General features: G+C 48.9%; 2 protein-coding genes across 2 annotated transcripts in view; one reads left to right on the top strand and one right to left on the bottom strand.

The window, feature by feature from the left end:
* LOC107120661 (fibrocystin-like) overlaps positions 1-21970 on the bottom strand; it is a 212548-nt gene that overhangs the window by 40399 nt on the left and 150179 nt on the right.
* LOC107120662 (60S ribosomal protein L27-like) overlaps positions 21411-21970 on the top strand; it is an 896-nt gene continuing 336 nt past the window's right edge. Inside the window, exon 1 of the mRNA XM_015423421.1 lies at positions 21411-21661. Within this exon, the coding sequence (XP_015278907.1) occupies positions 21411-21661 (251 nt within the window). The remainder of the gene's footprint in view (positions 21662-21970) is intronic.

Here is a 21970-nt window from a genome sequence, read left to right as displayed (position 1 = left end):
TCTTTCCCTTTCATGACCCCACACCAGGGCTCTGAAATCTTTCATGGCTGCTTATCCGCCCGGGGCTCTTCCACAGCACTTGCATAAATAAATGAGTTTGACAGCAAACATCATAACAGTTAGCAAGGACTGCCTGCCCCCCCCCCCACGAGCGCTCCTGCCCCAGTTTGCCAGAGAAGAAATGAAAGAGGGGAAAAGCTTGTTTGTTACCACAAAACACAAGTCTGCTCTTTGACAAGCGGTGAAAGAATTAGTCAAATAAACGGGTTGTCGTATTGTCGCCGTGGGGGTGGGGTCTGCGGTCTTTTGCGGTCGGGAACCGGGAAGGTTCCCCGGGTCTTCCTCCATCCCCCCCTCCCGTCCCCCTTTCCTACATTTCCCGAGACAGATAAATTGACCTGTCCATTTACAAAAATAAAACTTGGCGGGGAGGAGGAACCAAACCATCGCGGCCAGAATAGAAAGGTTCTGCCTTACGGTCTTTCCCCTCCCAAAGAAAGCAGGTTGCAGCATCATGAGAAAGGACTGAGGTATGTAAGATGCGGGGTTCACAGGAGCTGTTGGCGAGAGATGGTCCAAAATCAATATTCCTGATGTATGAGTCTGGATCCTGTACCTTGGGGGCATCCTGAACCCGAGGAGAATGCTGACTTGGGCACATAATCATTCTTAGAGGATGGCCTATAGTCTAACGTAGCATTAATAATGTCAGTAAGAAGAATGCCTTGACCTGCATGGATACCTCATCAGATCTCGGAAGCCAAGCAGGGCTGGCCCTGGTTGCTAGTGGGATGGGAGACCACTAAGGAAGTCTATGGTTGCTAAGTAGAGGCAGGCAATGGCGATCCGACTCTGTCTTGTGCTTTGAAAATCCTACGGGGCAACCCTTCATCAGCTGCGACCTGGTGGCACTTTCTACGACCACCACCATTAAGGAGACAAGCTTTCAAAAATAGGTTCAAGGTGTTGTGGTGTATTCAATGCAAGGCAAACTATATGTGAATCACCCTATTGAAACACCATGTGAAGCTTCGTCCTGGGCTAGGATCCAAATCCCTCCAATCATATTGGTAGCCCAGGAAGAACTAGCCAATCAAGTACCAGCAAGCGCCCTGAGCGGGAACATCCGTGATTGGTCCTTATGTAGACAACCTAATTGGTTGGTATTTGTATAGTAGGCGTGGCTACATTATCCGGGAGAGTTTAAAAGCAGAACAGCTGCAAGGTAAAGGCTGTTCTGGCTATTCGTGTTGATCTGTGTTGGAGTTGTGTTTGAGTTGTTGAATAAAGCTGAATCTTTGCTGAATCACTCTCCGACTACTTTGTTAAGTGAGCGACTTAACAGGTGTGATACATATCCCCATCTTACTCAAATATCTTAAGGCCTGCTCAACATAACATTTCTTACATAGTCTCTGGTTTTAAGAAGAAGGAGATTGGATTTATACCCCACTCTTCACTACCTGAAGGAGTCTCAAAGTGGCTCACAATCTCCTTTCCCTTCCCCTCCTCACAACAGACACCCTGCGAGGTAGGTGAGGCCGAGAGAGTTCTCCTGAGGACTGCCCTTGAGAGAACTGCTTTTGAGAGAACTTGTGACTGACCCCAGGTCACGCCAGCAGCTGCATGTGGAGGAGTGGGGAATCAAATTCAGGTCTCCCAGATTAGGGTCTGCACTCCTAGTCACCACACCAAAACCCCTACACATATTTTGACAAGCCGATCCTGAAACTTGACTGATGTTTGAAATGTCCTGGATAGTCCTGCCATCGTCAAGGGTTTGTTTGCCATAGGATGAAAAGTTAATAGGTGCTGACCACATTGTTCTTCCAGCCAAGTATCTTGTCGAGGGCAGAATGTGCGAGGATCCACATTCACAAGAACAGGCTTTTGCGTGCATCTCCACCAAGAGTGTACCCATCATATGGTGAAATAATGGTTGTGTATTATGGGGCTGCGGTGGATCAGTGGTTAAGACATGACCGGAAGGTCGGTAGTTCAGCAGTTTGAGACCCGAGTGTGCCGCATGACAGAATGAGCTCCTGTCTCTAGTTCCAGCTCCTGCCAACCTAGCAGTTCAAAAGCAAGAAATTGCAAGTAGATAAATAGGTACTGCTTTCGTGGGAAGGTAACAGTGTTCCGTGCGCCTCGGCCTCTAGTCATGCCGGCCACATGACCACGGAAACGTCTTCAGACAGCGCTGGCTCTTCGGCTTGGAAACGGAGATGAGCACCACACCCTAGAGTCGGATTCGACTGGCTTTCGAGCAAGGGAAACCTTTACCTTTACCTCTACTATCAGTGCATAGGCAGTTTTGGAGCAGATGCCAGCTAATAAACCGGCACTTAATCCCAACGAGATGGAAACACCACTGTGATTGGGAGCACTGTCCCGGGGTTTAAGGTGTCTCCTGGGCTGGGTGGGGTTGCAGTTCCCCTTTAGGGAACAGGTACATTGGTTTGGGATACTGCTGACCTGGGACTACTGCTGGATGACCACATGACGGCTGTGGCCGGGAGTGCCTTTCATCAGCTATGACTAGTTAGTCAGTCGCAGCCTTTCTTGAGAGGAAAAGATCTGGCTGCTGTGTGGTATGCCCTGATGACGTCTAGATCAGACTACTGCAAGGCACTCCATGGGGGGCTGCCCTTGAAAAGCGTTTGGATACTTCAACTGGAGCAGAATGCTGCAGCCAGGATGTTGACTGGTGAGGGCCGTTTAGGGGTGCCAGGTCCCTCCAAGTCCCCAGCGGGGGACTCTGGAGGGTGTTCCAGAGGGAGCGGGGACGGCCCCAATGTGATGATGTCATGCAGAAGTGACATCATCACATCGGGGACTGGTGCCTGCGCTCCAAGATAACCTGAGTTTATATTGGACACGAACACATGAAACTGCCTTCTACTGAATCAGACCCTTGGTCCATCAAAGTCAGTATTGTCTACTCAGACCGGCGGCAGCTCTCCAAGGTCTCAGGCAGAGGTCTTTCCCATCACCTCCTGCCTGGTCCTTTTCACTGGAGATACCAGGGACTGAACCTGGGACCCAGGCCTGTAGCCAGGATATTGTGGCTTGTCGGGCAATTTTTTTTCTAGCGGGGCTGAAAGTGCAGAAAGAAAAGCCACTTAGTCAACAGAAAGCTGCTACCAGAAATGATCTCTAAATTGCAAGCTGTCACCAACTTCAGATGACAGTTCTCAGCTGCTGCAAGTTAAGCTGGCATAATAAGGTGGCCGGTGGAAGTGATGACTTCTCGAGTCAAGAAAGCTAACATTTCAGCAGAAAAAAACTCTATTAAAGGAGACCAGTTTCTTGACACAGAGTTAGAAGGGATCCTAGAGGTCACCTACTCCAACCCCCTTGCTCCGTGTGGGGATTAGTCGACTACCGCACCCCCACTCTGCTTAAAGGAGCACACTCCTTTAAAAAAGCCTTTACAGAAGAATTTCTTGTGGGGCTGTGTCTTTAAGAAAGGGGGCGGAGCCCCCAAAAGCTCCACTGCAGCTATGGGCCTGCTGGGACCTTCTGCATGCCAAGCCAGCGCTCTAGCACTGAACCAGAGCCCCTTCTTGCTTCCTATTAACAGGTAAACAATAAATCTCTGGGCCACACAGGAAAGAAGGGAGGGACACAGTTACCAACCTAGTCAAAGAAGTACTTTTTTTCAAGGGAAACCTCTTCTCCCTGGTCAAGTTTTAGAAATTTCCTCTTCTCTTTGCTCAGGAAGCTATAAGATCAGTCCAGAGGAGAAGTGTGACATACGGGGCACAACGTTTTCCGCTGATTCCTCCTGCTGCTGACCCAGATTTGCAAACGAGTTAACGAAAGTCAAAATCACACTCTCGTTGCGAATCCCGAAAAATCCGACGGCACACGTACGGTGGCAGGTCCATAATTTAAAAGCACGTTTGCCGTGTCAGAGATCAGCTCAAAGTACATCACAAAATGAAGCAATAGGAGCTAAAAAGACTCACCCTGCCTCAAATTACCTTTCTGGGAAGAGCCAGGAGCAGCCTCTGTGCTCTTAGAGGCTCAAAATACATTCACGGCTGATGCGCAGTGCGCACATCTCTCTGACAAGGAGAAACGCTGTCCCCGTCCTTCCTCTCTGGCTGCCTGTCGCTTCTCGGCAGCGCAGAGCGGCCTGCTCTGCCCATGTGACTCCCTTCACCATATTGTGTTATCAGGGCCCAGATGAACATTTGGGTGAAAGGCTTCTAAAACGTGCCCAGGACTGGCAAGCCTGAATCCCCCTCAATCAAGTCTCCCATTGCCTGGCGTCTTAGTAGAGCGCAAACACAGTTCACAGTGTACAGCTGGTCCAGTCAGCTTGGGTTGTTTTTTCCCCTCCTGCGTCCAGATCTGCTAAACCAGACACAGCGTGAGGGTGATTTCCTGGCAACGCGCAGACATTTCTCTTCTGCGACGCACAAAGCCAGGTTGGGAGGCGGCTGGTGCTTCTGGTGACCTTCTGCTACGCAAGATGGATCCTCCGCGTTGGAATTCTACTCCTCGTTGACCCAGATTCCGAGAGCCGCTCTGTACACTGGGACTGCTGAAGAAAACACCAGTGGTACACTGGTGTTTCCCTGTGGCAAGTATACGAAGAAATGCACAAAGGACAGAGGTCATTTCGGGGGGGATCGCGGGGGATCACAGTTTCCCTGGGTGAGGTACAGGGGGGTGGGGCACATGATGAAGCCCCGCCCCCTGCTTCCGCCCGCCCCACTTCCAGCCCTCATTCAGACAGGAGGAGGCAGGAGAAGAGGGAGGGTAAGTTGCTTCCTCCCTGCCTCTCCCCACCCCTGCCTACCTGGGGCCAGGGAGGGCCTTCGCGGGGCTTCCTTGCACTCCCGCTGGTCTTGCAGGTCCAATGCCGGGCCCCTCATGGGGCTCGGCAGTGGACCTGCAAGGCCGGCGGCGGCGGCCGGGACCATTGGGGGCAGGGTGTGTGGCCTTATAACATACTTCCAGTGATGTCAGGGGGTGTGGCCTTATGACACACTTCCGGTGATGTCAGGGGGTGTGACATATGCTAATGAGTTATGCTAATGAGTTCCCCTAGCTCTTTTTCTACGAAACGACCCCTGACAAAGGAATACGCATTTCTAAGTACCTGCACGCATGCATGCTCATCGGTGAACCTGGCCCAAATCAACTTTTACACATGTGTTTTATAATGGGTACACATTAGAGCTGCCACAGCGGCAGCAGAAGAGAAATAAAACTTTTTTTGAGTGTCCATTCCACGTTTTCCCCGGAAGTGACATCCGTCCTCTCTAGGAATCACCAAAATTCTATAGTTTTACCATAGAGTTTCAACTAATTCCTTGAAAGGCATGACGTCGTTTCTAAGTTTTCCGAGAAGTGGTATCACACTGTCAGCTGACACCCTCCCACCTACCCATAGTCCTGCCTCCCCATCTCCTGCTGTTTGACCAGTCCGGGCCTGGCAGCCCTAGTGCTCATATGTTCATCATGCTCACACATTATGGTTTTGTTCTGAGAAATGCTAGTGTAACACAGGTGTTTTCCTCAGCACCTGACTTGCTTGGTGTTCTTTTTTTTGGGGGGGACATGTATGCTAGACACAGACAACCATAAAATATTTTCTGGTGAAATGTGATGTATTTATTTTTTGCTAAATGCAATACTATAATGCACTCTTTTCTCTTTAATTCAGATGTAACAGCTTCCAGGAACAAACTTCAAAAGCTCTTGGTTTTCACACGGCCCGGGTTTAATCCTGGTTTGGGCTCGAGAAAACCACAGGCTGTTGTTCCACTCAGTTTGAATATCCCAGTCTCACTTTCAAGCGTGACAGAGAAACAAAACTTGGCTCCTTCACATAAGGATTGGCTCCATTCTTAGCGGCAACAATTGTTTTCTTTGTGACAAAATTAATGGATTGGGGGGTGGGGGGGTCCACTGGTGTTAGGGAGCAGGTTTCACAAACAGCCCGGTGGGCTCTCACTCTGGGGTAAACTTTTTGAACCTGAAGGAACCTTTGGAATTCTGACAGAGTATGGGGGGCAAAATGGCTGCCATAAAAGATGTAAAGGTAAAGGTTCCCTTGCTCGAAAGCCAGTCGAATCCGACTCTAGGGTTGCGGTGCTCATCTCCATTTCAAAGCCGAAGAGCCAGCGCTGTCCGAAGACGTTTCCGCGGTCATGTGGCCGGCATGATTAAACATCAAGGCGCATTGAACGCTGTTCCCTTCCCACCGAAGTGGTCCCTATTTATCTACTTGCAATTTCTTGCTTTCGAACTGCTAGGTTGGCAGGAGCTGGAACTAGAGACGGGAGCTCCCTCCGTCATGCAGCACACTCGGGTCTCAAACTGCTGAACAACTGACCTTCCACAGCCTGCAGTTCAGCGTCTTAACCACTTGAGCCACCGCAGCTCAATGTAGCCAGCCTCAAAATGGCTGCCCCAGCTTACCTTTAGTCACACAGTGAATATTTTTATGCTGTGGTGGTAGCTGTTGCCAAAGCGACACTTTTTTTAAAAAAAAAACAAAAAAAGCTTCACAGCCAATCAGAAGCCTTGCTTGACAAAACCCCACCCCCCGGCCCTACTCACTTTCTAAAAACACTTGGTGGGTGCCATAAAAGTTTTCAACGGGTGCCATGGCAACCCAAGGACACCATATTGGGGACCAGTGTTCCCTCTAAGCTGAGTTAGTGTGCGCTAGCTCACAGTTTTTTAGCCTCCGGCTCACACATTTTTTGCCTCAGCTCAGGAAGGATGGCTCCAGAGCAAACTAATTGATGCAGGAGCCAAATCGCTCGCTCACAACTTTAAGGCCAGTAGCTCACAAAGTAGAATTTTTGCTCACAAGACTCCACAGCTTGGAGGGAGCTTTGTTGGGGACCCCTGCTGTATTCTTTAATCCCCCCACCCCGTGAGTGAATGGTTGCCCTCATGACGGAAGTATGTCGAGCAGAAACGTGTGGGACTGGAACTCCCACGGTTGACTAGTTGTCTGCTCACATTCGAGTTAAGCTACCCCAACTCTAAACTAGGCTGACTGCTGAGGCGAACAAGGAGCATCTGTCAAACTGCGATAACAAAGTGCTTTCAAATAATCAAAAGGTAGGTCTGGAGGGAACTGGTAGTCTGATTTTAAACTACATAACGCAGCATATTTAAGGCAATATAATAATAACAGCTCGGGTTCCTCCAGGTGATAAAGTGCTGCGCATATCTGAAAGAACCTCCCCCAAAACCTGTGTACCACAGGTGTCTGCAGTATAAGAAATAAGTTTACAGAATTCGGCGGGCCAAAGAAGATCCTGTCAAATCGTCACAGAATTCTTGTGGTGGGTTTCTTAGGTCACCAGCAAAAACCAGCACAGCCGTTGCAAGTGATACCCTTTATAAATGGACAACAAATGCATCATGTGAAAACAGAAGAAACTCCACATGACATAGACAACATTTAGAGCAGGCCGTGGTCGCAGTAAAATGAAAGGGACTATACCCAGAAACTCGATGTAATCTATGGTACTCTTATGATCGTTTCCCACATGGGCATCATGGCACATTGTCTATTTTACAGAGGGCAACTGGGACATGTTTTGGCACATGTACATACAGCAACACAGACAGGTGGACGTTCTTCTTAAATAACAGTCTCATATTTTTTTTTTAAACTTGGAAACAATATCCATGAAGGAGCTGCGGTGGCTCAAGTGGTGAAGACGCTGAACTGCAGGCTGTGGAAGGTCGGTAGCTCAGCAGTTCGAGACCTGGGTGCCGCATGACGGAGTGAGCTCCCGTCTCTAGTTCCAGCTCCTGCCAACCTAGCAGTTCGAAAGCAAGAAATTGCAAGTAGATAAATAGGTACCACTTCGGTGGGAAGGTAACAGCGTTCCGTGCGCGTTGGTGTTTAGTCATGCCGGCCACATGACCACGGAAACGTCTTCGGACAACGCTGGCTCTTCGGCTTTGAAACGGAGATGAGCACCGCAACCCTAGAGTCGGATTCGACTGGCTTTCGAGCAAGGGAACCTTTACCTTTACTAACATCCATGAAGGAAATTTGGCATACAATGAACAAGATGTAACCACATTGGCTGCTGTGTGTGAAACAAGCAACCATATGGAATGGCCCAAGTGTGTGTGTGTGTGTGTGAATCCAGTTGTTGCTGGGTGACAACCAGGCTTAAAAGAGTCCTTCCTATCTGGCTGTTTCTTTCACACATGTGCACACAAACTCCTCAGCAGTTTGGGAGTATGCCACAGGCTTTAAACTGGCCACTGGAGATCTGATCGGCTGAGAAGATCTTTTAAAAGTTGCTTTGACCATAACGGAAGGATCTTCGTTGTGTCACTGAAGGTAAGCTGTGTGCATGCATGTCCGTTTGAAAAGGCATCTGGTCAAGTGGAACTTTCGTCTGAAAATGTTGAAGGGTTACTATTAGAGTTATGCATGACCTCACTTCCTGATACTTCGTGGTTGTCTCCGCCTTCCGTGGCAGCCATTTTGTAGTCACGTCAACCAGGCTCAAAAAGTTTTGGGGCCCTGGCATGATGTGCTTCTGAGGGGGAGGCTCAGTTTTTCCTAGACCGTTCTTCGTATATAGTACTCAGAATCGTGGAATCATGACTGGGCTAGAAAAGCTGAAATGGAGTTGGATTCCCCGCCTCCCGCCATTTCAAGTCAGCTGAAAGAATTCTGTGGGAGAATACAGCTGAGAAGTTTTACGAAGCAATTTCCTGTGGTTAGAGAGATATTTGTCTTTGGGACCCTGCCTGCCTGCTCTCACCCGACGCGAAAATATGTCCTGGCACACAGAAACGTCGGATATTCTTACTCCCAGCAAGGAATTAGTTTAATTTGAAGAGTTGTTTCCCCCACACACACACCCTGCCCCCAAATTTTCAGTTTATGAGAGAACTGGGCTTTCTTTCGCAAACAGTGCCGGTCGGCATGCTAAACTAGGCTTGTCCAGAGTGAATTTCAAACCAATGTTTTTTCGCTTAAGGAAAGAACAGTCACTCGGAATTGGACCCTCGGGCTTTCCCTTCATTTCCTCGGAGGGCCGGCAGGAAAATTTGCCTCACTAAATAACAGGCGCACGTACTCGGTCCATAATAAGCCTGCTCCACTCTACAACACGGCAGGGATTGCTAGACACTATAAGCGTCCATTGAAGCCTGGATTCAACCCTAGTCTATTCATCTCGTCTAATACGATCCCCGGATACTAGTTCGAAACCAGAATAGCTGTCCCTGGTTGAGATGACAAAGAAAAGATAACTCCCTACGGTAAGTCCTAACGGATATTAAAAAACATGGTCTACAGGAACTTGTACCCTGACCTGGATGGCGCAGGGAAGTGTGGTCTTTTTAGACCTTGGAAGCTAAGCAGGGCCAGCCCTCGTCAGTTCTTGGATGGGAGACCACCAGGGAAGTCCACAGCTGCTATGGGACAGGCAATTATCAAAAACAAATGAACACTGTGAATGCCATTAACAAGTCTGATATCAATGCCCTTAAAGAAATGTTTTCAAATACCAGTGTATATTCTTAACAAATATTCAGTTATCAAGGTTTTCTTATACCAACTCCAAAAGGATTTTAATACAAAGTCAACATCTCCAAGCCAGAGTTACAACGTAACACACAAAGTTCCCAAACTCTCAAAATGCAAAAAATCATGAGATATCAATCAAGGTTACCATGTCACGGTACTAGTTCCCAAGTTCTCAATATGACAAATTTATATAATAGATCAACATTTGGAAGTTATGCAGCAATATGTATCCTAGCCATGTAAACGTGTTTCTGTCCTCTTATTCAAAGCCACATCTCCCTTTTGATGTGGAGATCAAAATTCAAGTCGGAACCAATGGTCCAGGACAGGGGTGTCAAACTCGTTTGTTACGAGGGCTGGATCCGACATAAATGAGACCTTGTTGGGCCGGGCCACGTGTGTCCTAAAATGTAATGCCAGGTAGCGGAGATATAAACTTTATAAAGGACACAAACACAAAGGGTTTTTTAAAAAAACTTAAAATAAAAACGTGCTTAAAACATGAGCTCTGTAAGCTGCAAACCTACTTTTGATTTATTGACATTCACCACAGAAATCTCATGCTCAGAGTTCTGAGTCCAGGCCCCAGGTTAAAACATGGAATGGCTGAGTGATTAAGAGAGTCCGGCAAAGCAAGCGATGATGCAACAGCAGCAGCAGCAGCAGCAGAACTGGAAGCAGGAGATGGCCTGTTCCACTGTGGGCCTGATGGAAGCTCTCCGGGGGCCTCATATGGCCCCCGGGCTGCATGTTTGACACCCCTGGTCTAGGAAATCTCTTTTAATCAGTGGCCTCCCGGCTATCAAGCGCTTCAGTGCAGCGTATCAGTCCTCCTGATGTTTCCCCCCTTGTTTTGTCTACATGAGACAGGCACTGGCAAACCAGCTCCGAACATCATTTGCCTTGAAAACTGCCAGGGATTGCCATAAGTCGCCTGTGACTTCACGGCTCTTTCCTCCGCAACCACCAGTTTTGAGGCCAGTAGCGGAAAAAGAGCTTGTGACCTATGGACAATGTCCAGTTAGCTACAGCTTCTCTTCTGAGCTATACAGTACGACACCTTCAGACTACATAAAGCCATTATGACTTGAATTCTAGTGATACATATTTATTTTATTTATTTATTTAATTGCATTTATACCCCGCCCTCCCCGCGAGTAGGCTCAGCGCGGCTTACATAGGGCACGTAGTGCATACAATATAAATGGATAAAACAGTTAAAATTCAATTCATCGGATGCAAGAATAAAAACTCCCAACAACTTGTATAACAGCAGGGGAGGACTAGGGCCGTAAATTGATGTTACCCCACTCCCTGACTATGGCTAAGAATAAGGCTGCAGCCCTAATTCGGTTTTTTTTCCAAAAGCGCAACCAATTTGTACCGGCTGCGCTTAAGATGTTCCAAGCAATTGTTATATCTCGTCTGCTATACGGGATCCCTGTTTGGATCCAGTCTTTCAATAAGAGAGTTGAGAGCATTTACTCCAGCTTTTTGCGTAGGATTCTTGGTGTTTCCAACTCAGTGTCACTCTTTGCTCTTTACAAGGAGCTGGGTCTTCACTTGGTAGAATCTCGGGCTTGGATCATTACGATCAAATATTGGCTTCGGCTTTACTTTCGATCTCCCCCTGCTAGCCTAATGGCCCAACTTTTAACTGACCCCTATATATCAGAGTGGTCACAGGCCATAGTGAAAAAGATGGGTACCCTAGGTATTGACCTGGAATCCCTCTATAACTGTGGTGAGGTCGCAATCTTGCAGGTGGTCAAGAGGAGAATGTGGGATATAGAGGCGCAGATCATTAATGCCGGTAGTCTTGGGGTCTGCTCTACCTATTCATTACCCCTCCTTCCCCTACATACATCTATGGTACCGTATATTGCTAATCTGACAATCCCAGTTTTTAGGAGGGTTTTTATGCTTGCAAGGTTCAACCTTTTCCCTTCAGTAGTGGTCTCAGGTAGATACAGGGGTGTCCCGTATAAGGATAGACTCTGCAACTGTAATCTTGGGGAACCCGATTCTGTTACCCACATTCTTTTTCGCTGTCCTAAATATTCCGCTATGCGCAATATCTTGATTCGTCCTCTCTTCCCTATGCAGAGAGACTTTCTGGATAGGGACTTATCTTTTTTCCTAGCAGACAAGAGTCCAGCAACAACACTATTTGTCGCAGAATTTTTGACCTATGTATGGAAGTCAAGAGTAATACTCTGTAAATCTTGTAAACCATGTTAGGACTGTTTTGTGTTTTTGAGATATTGGGAATTTTGATTGATGTTGTTCTTTGTACCTACCCTTAAACTCTCCCCTGTTTGATTTATCTATGGTATGCCAAATAAAGGTTCTCTGTTCTGTTCTGATGTTACCCGGCCCACCGGCGGCATTGCTCTGTAATGGCACGGTGATGGTCGTGGCAGTGGCGGCTCCTACTCAAAGGCCTGGCGGAAGAGCTCCGTCTTACAGGCCCTGCAGAACTGCACGAGGTCCCGCAGGGCCCTGATCTCCTCCGGGAGCTCGTTCCACCAGATAGGAGCCGCCACTGAAAAGGACCTGGCCCTTGTTGCCGCAGGCCTGGCCTCCTTAGGGCCCGGGGTCACCAGCCGGTGTTGTGACCCCGACCGAAGTGCTCTTTGGGGAATATGTGGGGAAATGCGGTCCCTCAGGTAAGTCGGACCCTGGCCATGTAGGGCTTTAAAGGTACTTTGAAGCGAATCCGGTATGCTATTAGCAGCCAGCACTTTGAAGTGAATCCGGTATGCTATTAGCAGCCAGTGCAGCGCTTTCAGCACAGGTCAGGTGTGCTCCCAACTCGGGACACCCACCAACAACCTGGCTGCAGCATTCTGCACCAGCTGCAGCGTCCAGATTTGCAACAAAGGCAGCCCCATGTAGAGAGCGTTACAGTAGTCTAGCCTCGAGGTGACCGTTGCATGGATCACTGTAGCTAGGTCGTTGTGGTCCAGGAAAGGAACCAACTGCCGTACCAGCCGAAGATGATAAAAGGCCGATCTGGCAGTGGCCGCCACCTGGGCCTCCATCATTAAGGTGGAGTCCAGGAGCACACCCAAGCTCCTAACCTCCGAAGCTGGCACCAAAGGTGCCCCATCGAAGGTCGGAAGCAGGAGCTTCCTCTTCTTCTTCTTCTAATTACTACATAGATACCTGCATGCGCCTTGGTTATCTGCCCTTGAACCTAGTTCATCATGCAATCATTTCTCGTGATAGCAAACAGATGCTGCAGTTGGCTCAGGCACAACAGGCAGGCAATTGTGACGTGCCCAGGGTCAGTCATTTAAAAGATGCGTCCAACAAAGAGAAGAAGACGTGTGATTGATTCCATGCTTGACGATGTAAAGGTAAAGGTTTCCCTTGCTCGAAAGCTAGTCGAATCCGATTCTAGGGGGCGGTGCTGATCTCTGTTTCCAAGCCGAAGAGCCAGCGCTGTCCGAAGACTTCTCCGTGGTCATGTGGCCGGCATGACTAAACGCCGAGGTGCACAGAACGCTGTTACCTCCCCACCGAAGCGGTACCTATTTATCTACTTGCAATTTCTTGCTTTCAAACTGCTAGGCTGACAGGAGCTGGGGCCAGAGATGGGAGCTCATGCCATCATGCGACACTCGGGTCTCGAACTGCCGAACTACAGACCTTCTGGTCTGCAGCTCCACGTCTTAACCTCTGAGCCACCGCGGCCATGCTTGACGATGGGATCAATGTAATCATATGACCACGACCACAGTGGATGCATGCCTCTACTCTGATGATTACAAAGTTCTACCCCAGGGTTCCCCAACGTGGTGCCTAACAACAACTTTCCTGAGACCCACCAAGTGGTTTTAGAATGTGGATGGGGCAGGGCGGGGCTTTTGCCCCATTATGCTTTTTATTGAGTCCTGGAGATTTGATTGGCTAAGCAGATCTTTTTAAAAACTTGGCCTCGGCAGGAGCTTCCACTACAGCACAAGGATCTTCACTGTGTGACTGAAGGTAAGCTGTGGCAGCAATTTTGTGGCTGGCTCTGCCTCCTACGGCTGCCATTTTGTGGTAGCCATTTTGTGGCTGCGCGCACCACAATATGTCACAATTCCAAAGATGCCTGCAGGCTCAAAAGGGTTGGGGGATCCCTGTCCTAGCCTGTGGACTCCACAAGTGCAAAAGCGGCCACGAGCCACCACTTATCTGTCACTTATTACCAAAGCCCGATCTGGCCCTGTAGCACTAGTGGCTGATGGACAGGCACAAAGCTGCTCAGCACAGAGCTTAAGCTGCATTTCAGCAAAATCCTTCAAGGCTATCTGCTCAGAAGCTCACCCCGTGCGCAAGGGAGAAAGTTCAATCCAGGTAAGTTCATCTGGTGGCTGTGTTTGCATTCGAAGTTCTCAGGCATGCCTGAGCATAATAAATATGAAGTCAAATAAAACAGTACAAACCAGGGCTCTTTTTGTAGCAGGAGCTCCTTTGCATATTAGGCGACACCCCCCCCCTAATGTAGCCAATCCTCCAAGAGCTTACAGTAGCCCCTGTAAGAAGAGCTCTGTAAGCTCTTGGAGGATTGGCTACATTAGGGGGGGTGTCGTCTAATATGGTCAAAGAAGATGGGGACAGCAAAGGATGAGATGGTTAGACAGTGTCATCGATGCAACGAACATGAAATTGAGCCAACTTCAGAAGATAGCGGAAGACAGGAGGGCCTGGCGGGAGATGGTCCATGGGGTCGCGAAGAGTCGGACTCGACTGTGCGACTGAACAACAACAATGCCTAATATGCAAAGGAGCTCCCACTACAAAAAGAGCCCTGGCAACCATTTGGAAGGTAGCACGTTTTGACCCCGAGCATCTATTTCCAGGTACTCTTTAACCTTGAGGCCATTTCCTACATGAGGTGCATATCAAGACTCATTAGGGATGCCAGCCTCCAGGTGGGACCTGGGGATCCCCTGGAATTACAGCCTCTGTGAAAAGGGTTGTAGCAGTTCCCAACTAACCGGGCCATCCTAAGGAAGAAGAAGATGAGAAGAAGAAGAGATTGGATTTATACCCCGCCCTTCCCTTGGTGTCTCAGAGCGGCTTACAAACTCCTTCCCCTCCCCACCACAGACACCCTGTGAGGTGGGTGGGGCTGAGAGAACTCTGACACAAACTGCTCTTTTTCCAGGACAGCTGTGCCAGAGCTTGTGACTGACCCAAGGTCACATCAGCAGGTGCAAGTGGCGGAGTGGGGAATCAAACCCGGTTCTCCCAGATTAGAGTCCGCACACTTAGCCACTACACCAAACTGGCTCACCAAAGGAGGAGGACGCCCTTTTAAGCCCACTGAAGTCGATGGCTTTAGCCCACTGATGTCAGTGTAAATTGTGTTTAAGACGGCCCTCAAGTGCAGGGCTCTGTGGGAAACCTTTAATATGAACCACTGACGTAACAGGGATATCCAGCACGGAGCTATACCCTTTTAAGGCCATTGTCCTCAGTGGAGTTAGAACGGTGTAACTCCACCGAGGACTGCTCTGTTAAATCAGTGGCTGACATTTAAGGCTTTTTCTCCCCCCGTGCTGTCATGCGGCTTGAGAACATAATCACATGCAGGAGGAAAGAAGCACCGCTCCTCTGTGCGAATCAACTCTACCTCCAGTGTCCAGAAGGATAGTCATGCATAGTGCAAGGTGGCATTTCAGAGAATGAAGCGCATTTCACAACTAAAAGAGCTGTTGACGGGGGGGGGGGGATGTTTCGCTTTGATAAGTACCACGAGACGCCCGCATTCCCTTACAACTCGTATTGCCCGGTCTCTACGCCCTTAGATATATGCAAGATGACGGTGCAGAGGTCAGATGTCTCCAGTCCCTCCCCAGAAGGTTTATAACGGACTGAGCGGCTCCGTTTCATCCTCTCCCATAATTTTACGAGGCAGAATCGCCCCTCCCCATCCCTCGAGGCGGCTGGGCCGCCTGCCACTCCGCATTCGTTCAAGCCGCACTGAAGCTCAGGCTGAACGCAGCGTGCTAACCCTCCGTCCGGAGGTAGAATGTCGCCCGTTGATGGAGACGGTATCTAGTTCTTGGAAAGCTTTTGCTTCCAGCAGCCCGGATGATTAGAAAGAGAGGGGAAGGGGTGGGGAGAGATAACGATTCCGTATTTGCCGGGGGAACGGCGAGAGCAATTAGAATTGCCGTCTGAATGGTGATCAACATCCCGATTAATAGCTGGCTGCTGAGGAGAAATTAGCGCATGTCTAATTGGTTTGATGGAAAGGCATCCTCGGCCTAGTCTGCCCAAATTTTGAGCTGGAGAACAAAGGAAGCATACGGAGGGCAGGCTGGCCTCTCCGACGCATCAACCCTCGTTGAAATCTGTGCAGTTTCGTGTAGTGGTGAAGAGCGGCAGACTCTAATCTGGAGAACCGGGTTTGGTTTCCATACTCCTCCACATGCAGTCTGCTGGGTGACCTTGGGCCAGTCACAGTTTTGGCTCCGTCCCAGTTCTCTCGGAGCTGTTCTCTCACGAGGAGTTCTCTCAGAGCTCTCTCAGCCCTACCTACCACACAGGGTGCCTGTTGAGGGGAGAGGAAGGGAAGGAGATTGTAAACCACTCTGAGACTCCGAGTGAAGGGCAGGGTATAAATCCAACTCTACAGGGTATAAATCCAACTCTGAGAGCCAGTTTGGTGTAGTGGTTAAGTCCACGGACTCTAGTCTGGGAGAACCGGGTTTGATTCCCCACTCCTCCACTTGCACCTGGCTGGATGACCTTGGGTCAGTCACAAGTTCTCTCGGAGCTGTTCTGGAAAGAGCAATTCTTGAAAGAGCTCTCTCAGCCCTACCTACCACACAGGGTGCCTGTTGAGGGGAGAGGAAGGGAAGGAGATTGGAAACCACTCTGAGACTCCTTCAGGTAGTGAAGGAGGGGGTACAAATCCAATCTCTTCTTCTTCTTCTTTAATCCTACTGTTCACTGTTCATCTGTTTAGTCTTTACAATGTTAATGGCTGCCTACAGATCAGTGTGTAGTGTTTAAAAAAAAAACAACACCATTGGGTTTTTCCACAAGTGTAGGGGTGCCCCAAGGTTTACAGAACCTCAGTTGTGATTGGCCCCATTGTGAATTTCAATATCTGTATGAGGGCCAGAACGTCAAAATAATAGTGATAAACGTTCTGATATCATGCTTTTAGAAATGCACAAATCCATTCACTTCAATCCCATGGTTCTTCATGTGCTGGATCTGATGTGTATCTAAATGCTGATCTGCCTAATTCTCACTGCGTTGTTTTCAATGAGATGCACAGTTTTATATGCATCTCCATCTCTGCAGCTGTGCAAGTGGTCATGTACAAGAATGACAACATTTGGATCCGACCCATTGTAAGACGCTCTATCGAATTCCAGAATGACTGTCAATGAGGAGGTTACTGTTGTTGGGGAAAATAGGCAAAAATACTTAAATACTCAGAGTTTGCAATGGATCCTTGCTTCACTGGAGAGGAGACATTTCTTTCTATGTAAAAATCTTTATTTCTAAGGGTAAAAGGTACACAGGAAACCTACAAACAAAAGAACTATCTAGAGCTACATTGTTACATGCTTACAGCTACAAACACATGGTCACACAACAACAGAGAATCCTCCTCCTTCTTGACCCCTGGAAGGAAATCACCTGAATCCATTAACCAATCCATAGCATTTACTTTTGCAGGCTATTCTTGCATTGGCTGTCTGCCAGTTTTCCTTCCAGGTCAGTCTAAACAATGGTACAGAAGGTAAACAAGTTAACCCTATGACGGCTGGAATCTGGACCTTGCAACCCATACATTTCCAAGAACTGTAAGGCAGGGGCACCCAACATGGTACCTGTGGACAACGCTCCCTCTAAGCTGTAGAGTCGTGTGAGCAAAAATTCTACTTTGTGAGCTGCTGGCATTAAAGTGGTGAGCAAGCGATTTAGCTGCTGCATGAATTAGTTTGCTCTGGAGCCAGCCTCCCTGAATGGAGACAAAAATGTCTGAGCCAGAGGCTAAAAGACTGTGAGCTCGCTCAGGCTGACTCAGCTTAGAGGGAACAGTGCCTGTGTGTGCCATGGTGCTTGCTGACAACTTTCCTGGTGCCCACCGACTACTTCTAGAAAGTGGGAGGGGCTAGGTGGGCTTTCGTCCAGTAGGGCATCTGATTGGCTATGCTAATTAAAAGGTATCCTGAGAAGAAGAAGAAGAAGAAGAAGAAGAAGAAAAAGAAAAAGAAGAAGACATTGCATTCATACCCCACCCTTCACTCAGAGTCTCGGAGCGGTTTACAAACTCCTTTCCCTTCCCCTCCCCACAACAGACACCCTGTGAGGTAGGTGGGGCTGAGAGAGCTCTGACAGAAATGGCTCTTTTTCAAGGACAGCTCTTATCAGAACTATGGCTTGCCCAACTCCCTGACATTCTGTGGCTAGGTCCACCTCCTGTGGCAGTCATTTGGTGACCGTGCCCCCCTCCCTGTGTGGTGCCCGCAGGCTCAAGAAGCTTGGGGAACCCTGCCGCAAGGATTTATCTATTTTTAAGGAAATTGGATTCTGTTGCAGGTTTTCTCCTGTACCATCGGTAAAAAGTAGAAAAGGATTCAAGTGTTTTTATAATCAGAAGTTTTTCTTTCCTCCTTTAGTGGTAACGAATGGTTAAAAATTACTTGCTTGGGGCTGGTGGTGATCCACCCTCTCGCTGCGAGTGGCATTATATCTTCTTGCTCTCCTAGCTCTCGACTATTTAAATTAATTCCCTAGTTAGGGTGCCACGACCCTGGAAGGGAACGCTCTTTCCCGGATCAAGCCAGTAATGGGCCTTTCTCTTCCTCCCCTCCTATCTCTCTCTCATCTTCGTAATCTTCTCCCTTTGTCTCTTTCCCCTCCCAGACGGCTTTATTAAATTCAGATACTTCCTTAAAAGGCCGCCCTGTCTGAGCGCTTGTTCCGTTCCAGAGTGAGAGGAAAGGAGAGATTCCCACAAGGTCACGTACCCCATTGGGGTCTTCTGCTAGACCGAAGCTCATTTCCCTCCCTCTATCCTCCTTAACTGGACGCAGCTTGGCCAAGAGCACCGACTCGCTTTGAACCACCGGGAGGAACCACAAGCAGAAAACCAGCACAATGAAAGCCGTTATCAATCTTCGCCCAGCTAGATTCAGAGAAGGTCGCCAGGTACCTCCTGGCAACTGGAAGGGGATGGGGGAGGACTTACCTAGAGAAAGATAAAGGCCCCGACCCCTGTGACATCATCACACTGTGACAGCCAGGTGATGCTCCAGTCTTTGGGCAAAAAACTCTGTGGTGAAACTGACTTCTATCATAGAATTCTTGCCCAGATACCTGAGAGTCACCCGGATGTCGCTGGTGTGATGAAATCACTTCCTGTGTGATGCACCGATGAGGCCTGGGCCTTTCTCTTTCTCCAGTTTGGTGCAGTGGTTAAGAGCGTGGAGTCTAATCTGGGAGAACCGGGTCTGGTTGCCCACTAGTCCACATGCAGCTGCTGGTGTGACCTTGGGTCAGTCATGGCTCTCTCAGAGCTGATCTGGAAAGAGCAGTTCTCGAAAGAGCTCTCTCAGCCGCACCTACCTCACAGGGTGTCTGTTGTGGGGAGGGAAAGGAGATTGTAAACTGCTCTGAGACTCCTTTGGGTAGTGAAGGTTAGGGTCGTTAGCCAGGTCACACCACACAAGGTTTCATAAGAAGATAAGTGTGTATTAATGGATCCAGAACTAATGATCACGTATACAGCTTGTGTCAGGAATAGCCTTTGGTATAGGGGCCTCTGACTTATAGTGAAATCAAACATCCCCCCCAAATGAGCAAAAGCCAATGATTATACTTTGCGCGTGCGACAAAGCAAGCAAGTGGCAAAGCCAGCAAAAGCCGTTGGGTTCCCAGCTGAGTAACTGCAGCTGTAAACTCCAAGGTCAAGCTGGAGATAACACACAGTGGCTGGACAGGGTAGAGTTGAGAACGAGGAGAAGAAAACCCCCTTCACATTCCAGATCCATAACAGGGCTACCTGACACTCCTCCTCTTCTTCTTCTTCCAGGTAAGTCCCCCCACAAGCCAGCTGATCAGCGGCTGGGGGGGCAAGGCCTGGCAGCAGGGGACCCCCCAACTCCCACGGGGGGGGGTGGTCTGGCAACCCTAGGTTCAGATCTGTCTACAGTCCAACTCCTTTAAGAGGCTTTCTGCAGCAAGATCTTAGCACAGTAACCAACTTTGCTCATGCTGGATCGAACTGGATTAAATGACATTCATCAAAGGTCCATGGTCAACCACTACTTCAAGAGTGAATATAAGTGGCAGCAGTCTCAAGCTGTGCATCATAAGTTTCAGTGCTTCCCCAAAGCAGCCTCGCCTCCTTTATGACGCCCCCACCCATTGAGGGCAAATACACAACACATTGGTGGGTCACACACTGCCCTTAATGCACCAAATTCCCTCAGAGAGCCAGTTTGGTGTTGTGGTTAAGTGTGCGGACTCTAATCTGGGAGAACCGGGTTTGATTCCCCACTCCTCCACTTGCACGTGGCTGGATGACCTTGAGCAAGCCATCGTTCTCACACAGCTGTCCTTGAAAAAGAGCAGTTCCTGTCAGAGCTCTCTCAGCCCCACCTACCCCACAGGGTGTTAGTTGTGGGTAGGGGAAGGGAAAGGAGTTTGTAAGCCACTCTGAAACTCCTTTGGGTAGTGAAGGGTGGGGTATAAACCCAATCTCCTCCTCCTCATTATCATCTTCTTCATCTTCTTCTTCTTCTTTGCCAACTAAACCTGTTCTTCTATGGTGAATTTTTAGGGGAATCGAGTCCGATTCCCTTTCTCTGTTCTGGTTCACGAGACATGTGCTGCTATTTTGCTTGCTGGTCCTTCATATGGAATCTTAGACTGAGAAGTGGCCTTTTAGGCCTTCAAACCCAATCCCCTGCTCAGTGCTGGAAACCCAAGGCTCAAGGGTCCATAGAAGATGGCTTTCTGGCCTCTCTTTGAAGCCCTCCAGCAAGAGAAAGCTCCCACCTTGCTTGGTAATTGGTTCTATTGTCAACAGCTCTTAACAGTAGGAAGGGTCTCCTAATATTCAACTGAATTCTACCCTCCTGTAACATAAGCCCATTAGATCTAGTCTCGAACTCTGGAACAGCCCAAAACAAGTCTTTGCCCTCTTTCATGAAGACCTCCCCCAAGTCTTTGAAGACCACAATCACATCTGTCCTCATTCTTCTCAGCATGGAACTCACATCTGTCCTCATTCTTCTCAGCATGGATTTAACTTTCCTCCAAGGAGACTCCCTCCAGCCTAAGGAGCCTTCCTTCAACTTACGTGGCTCTTCTGTTAGAGGAAAATCCACTTCGGTTGGAGGAAGTCTTCAAACTTTGCTCAGTGGAGTGGTAGGGAAGGGGAAAGATCCGCCTCCTTGCTTCCAAGGCTAAACATGCCTAGTCCCTTCAACCTTTCCTTGTAGGCTACAGACTCCAACAAATCTTGTTGTGTAATTAATTTATTCAATACGATATTTATTACCCCACCTTGCCTCAAAGAATCATAGAATCACAGTCGGAAGGGGCCATATAGGCCATCTAGTCCAACAATGCGGGATCAACCTAGAGCATCCCTGACAAGTGTTAGTCCGGCCGCTGCTTAAAGACTGCCTGGGTGGAGGAGCTCACCACCTCCTTAGGCAGCTGATCCCACTGTTGTGCAACTCTTACTGCTGAAGGAGGCTTACAAAGCATAATGCAGAACATCACAATGTCAAAGCAAAACCATAAATAATCCCGTCCCCGCAAGAGATACCTGCAATTCATATCCCATTAAAAGCCCTGGCGTCTGGGCAATCTGCCGTCATCCGCTCCAGAGGAGGAGATGGGCAAGTTTATGAAACCCGGGAAGGTGGTCCTTGTCCTGGCCAGATGTTATTCGGGCTGGAAACCCATTATCGTAAAGAACATTGACGATGGTACATCAGACCGGCCATACCACCATGCTCTGGTGGCAGGAATTGACCGCTACCCATGCAAAGTGACAGCCAGTCTGGGCAAGAAGACGACTGCCAAACGGTCCAAGATCAAGTCCTTTGTGAAAGTCCATAATTACAACCACTTGATGCCCACCAAGCAGGGGTCATTTCCTGCGGGAGCGCACAGGAGCGGAGCTCCGGCAGTAAGGAGCCCAGGGGGTGGGCACATGGAACAAGCCCCGCCCCCTGCTCCCAGCAGCCCTCAGTCAGAGCAGGAAGCAGCCAGGTAAGTTACAGAGCCTCCCCCGGCCCGCCTTCAGGTATAAGCTCTCCCTCCGCTATGAGGGCAGATCTGCACGTTTCCCCCCCCCATAGCTAGCAATCCAAAACAGTCCAGTGGCACCTTTAAGACCAAGTTTTATTCAGGTACAAGCTCTCCCTCCTCTGTAAGGACAGATCTGCACGT

Source organism: Gekko japonicus, unplaced genomic scaffold, assembly GCF_001447785.1.
Source record: "Gekko japonicus isolate JY-2015 unplaced genomic scaffold, Gekko_japonicus_V1.1 scaffold1988, whole genome shotgun sequence".
NCBI classification, from domain to species: Eukaryota; Metazoa; Chordata; class Lepidosauria; order Squamata; family Gekkonidae; genus Gekko; species Gekko japonicus.
This window is presented reverse-complemented; position numbering and strand designations above follow the sequence as displayed.